The following is a 2,855-nucleotide window of genomic DNA, read 5'->3' as shown; positions in this document are numbered from 1 at the left end:
TACCGCGGTACATGATATTTCTCCTTAGTTTAACCCAATCTACCACTATTTTCAAGGTGGCTACTTTTGCATCAGACACCCTGTATATATATACAGTGTGTTATGTAATACCCGCATCAACGCTTATTGTGGGATAGAGTGGACTAAGTCGAAAAGTCCTGTACCACTTTGCAGGTTTTGCAATAGTTAACGAGTTATTAATTATTAAAAATCGCTGTCTTAGGCCGGCCCATTGCCCAATTCAAACGTGCAGCGAGATCGATCGATCGTTACTAGGCGCGCAGAGAGTTGTAACGACCGACCGATCTCGCCGCACGCGTCTACAATAAGATTTTAAAACGTTTGAGGTCAAGAAATTAATAAATCACAGTCGATTATTCTCCTCACATTCGACTGATTGATCAATTTCTTTAATCTTACGCTTTGAAATCTCATTGTAGACGTTTTCACACATTTGCGGACACACAAAGTGTGCCAACATCCACCGATGTCGATTAATTACCATCGACTGTCTCCCCAACTTTGAAGAAAAATGGCCCAATGATGGTTTGCGAGCAGACGCCGCCCGAACGGTCATTTTCTGATCGTGCAATGGTGTTTCATGAATTTGGTGAGGATTTTCTGGCCCCCAGATACGACAATTTTGTTTGTTAACACCACCAGAGAGTGTGAAATGCGCCTCGTCGGTCATCCAAATTTGCTTCCAAAAATCCGGCACACTTTCAACCATTCGAATGACGTTATTACGGTAATCCAACCGACGCTGCTTGTCTGTGGGCAATATTCTTTGAGTCAATTGCACTTTGTACAGAAACAAGTGAAGATTGTCCTTCAAAATTCGTCTCAAAGTAGTTCCACTGGCGTTTAACTGCTGAAATCGGTGGCGATACGAGACATTTGGATTTTCGGCAACACTCTCCCTTACAGATTCAATAACCTCATTGGAACGTCTTGGGCGTTGACGAATGTGTCCACGATTAGCCACTGACCCGTGCTCAAAACAATTTGTGGCTAAACTAAGAATAGTGTTGTTGGAAGGCGCTTTTCGATCACGATATTTTCGACGGTATGCTCGTTGAGTTAACACAACTGAACGATTGTTTTCAATGTACAGCGTCACTATTTCGGCGCGTTCTTTCGGTGTTAGGTTGTTCATGGTTAAAATTGTACTGAATTGACGCTTACAAAACATGTCTACCCAAGCCGATCAGTTGAGAAATGTTAAAGTTATTCAATATTTCCATACCGAAGCTCGAAATGGCGCACCCTGTAGTTATTCGAAATTTTACTTGTGGTTGTTATTGCAATATTTATAGTACACCTTACCAGATTAAAAGCTCGTTTTGGTTTATGATAACCATATTTTTAGTTGCGTGGACCAATATTGTGTCTATGAGAACTATAATACTTTGTTTGGACAACCATACTTGCGTAGTTGGAAGAATTATAAAAATATGGTAGGCTCCTAAAATAACTATAAATTATAACGAGATGGTGATAACTGCAATAATTTTTTTCTGTCAGTGCACTGCAATTAGCAGTCTATTCTATATGTCGATGTATTAAATGCATTGACAAGTCAAACTCAACTTGCAGAGTTCCGTTATAATTTTAGAATGTCCGAGGAATTGCAATTTGTGCTATTTTGCAGCTGCTAATTGAAGCGACATATTTCTTTATACCCACTTCTGACCCATTTGGATTGTTCAATTTCATGCGTCAGCCGATTATTGTAGGCATTAATCTCGTACTGTTGCTCTTGGGGATGCACTTGGGATGTGCTTGGTGCTTACCTATATGTATGTGTTTGCTATATTTGGACCTCGAACACTCTCAAGTGAAGTGGCACGGCCGCCCACCACATGTGTAAATATCTATTCAAGTAAATGCCGTGATAATTCCATTGGACTTTACTATACGGACGACGACCAATGCGTTTTGCTCTTCGCCTAACACTTTAAGTACATTTTAACTTTTTGCATTAAACACAATTGCAGCTAAATTAATTAACTTTTTTGTAATTTCCTACAACGTGTATCATGTTTCTGTTTCTTACTTGGTGCAACTTTCTCATTTTTATATTTTTTTAAAGAACGATTTTTGCAAAATAATGAAATGTAAACATATTTTATTTTGCCTGAGCATTCTTTTTACAAAAATCAGTGCAGCTTTGTAGTTTCATTTATGTCGTAACTGTCTTATTAAATGCGCAGAACGTCGCAAGAAGAGTGAACTTAATTTTATGTAAAACAGAGTATCTCGATTCAATGATATTGAAATTCTAGCTTAATTCGGCTATTAATAACAAAAATAATTATTACGTGATGCTCGAAGTAACATAGATTATACACTGATAGAAAAAAATTGTTAGAATAACTATAATCTCACTATATTTTATAGTGAATTTTGGCGCTCCAAACAAATTTCAAGAAATAAAGGATTCAGAGCCGTGACAGGGTGGTAGTGTCTCAATATTTTATTCTAGGTTTATTGCGAAAAACTATCACCTCGGCCAGAGGGATGTCCAGGTTCATACCCTGGCCGAGGTGATATTTTTTCGCAATAAACTTAGAATAAAATATTTAGACACTGCCACCCTGTCACGGCTCTGAATCCTTTATTTCTTGAAATTTGTGTTTAACACATACGAGCCATACTCATTTATTAATATTTTTTAGTTTTATTAAATATGCAAAATATAGCAGAGCAAACACAAATTTATAGTCATTATAACTATGATTTTAACATTATAGCATAAATTAGCACAATCATATGAAATACATAGTTATGGTAAACTAAATATAGATTTTTGTGTAGTTATGGCTCCTGGTCCCTGAGCCGAGAACTCCGCGATG

At 37.4% G+C, this 2,855-nt stretch overlaps 1 protein-coding gene across 1 annotated transcript; it reads right to left on the bottom strand.

Annotated features, from left to right (window-relative positions):
• Positions 1-364: 364 nt before the first annotated feature.
• LOC105557087 lies at positions 365-1,323 on the bottom strand. The gene has a single exon (XM_012004231.1). It carries the CDS (start codon positions 1,190-1,192, stop codon positions 365-367), a length of 828 nt encoding a protein of 275 aa, XP_011859621.1. The 5' UTR covers positions 1,193-1,323.
• Positions 1,324-2,855: the final 1,532 nt, after the last annotated feature.

This window comes from Vollenhovia emeryi, unplaced genomic scaffold (genome assembly GCF_000949405.1).
Source record: "Vollenhovia emeryi isolate VEMERY1.0 unplaced genomic scaffold, V.emery_V1.0 DF939626.1, whole genome shotgun sequence".
Taxonomy (NCBI): domain Eukaryota; kingdom Metazoa; phylum Arthropoda; class Insecta; order Hymenoptera; family Formicidae; genus Vollenhovia; species Vollenhovia emeryi.
Note: the sequence above shows the minus strand (reverse complement) of the source record. Positions and strands in the feature narration are given on the sequence as shown.

Excerpts from the sequence above, each read along its gene's own strand:
- LOC105557087 (XM_012004231.1), bottom strand. The coding sequence starts at position 1,192 with ATGTTTTGTAAGCGTCAATTCAGTACAATTTTAACCATGAACAACCTA.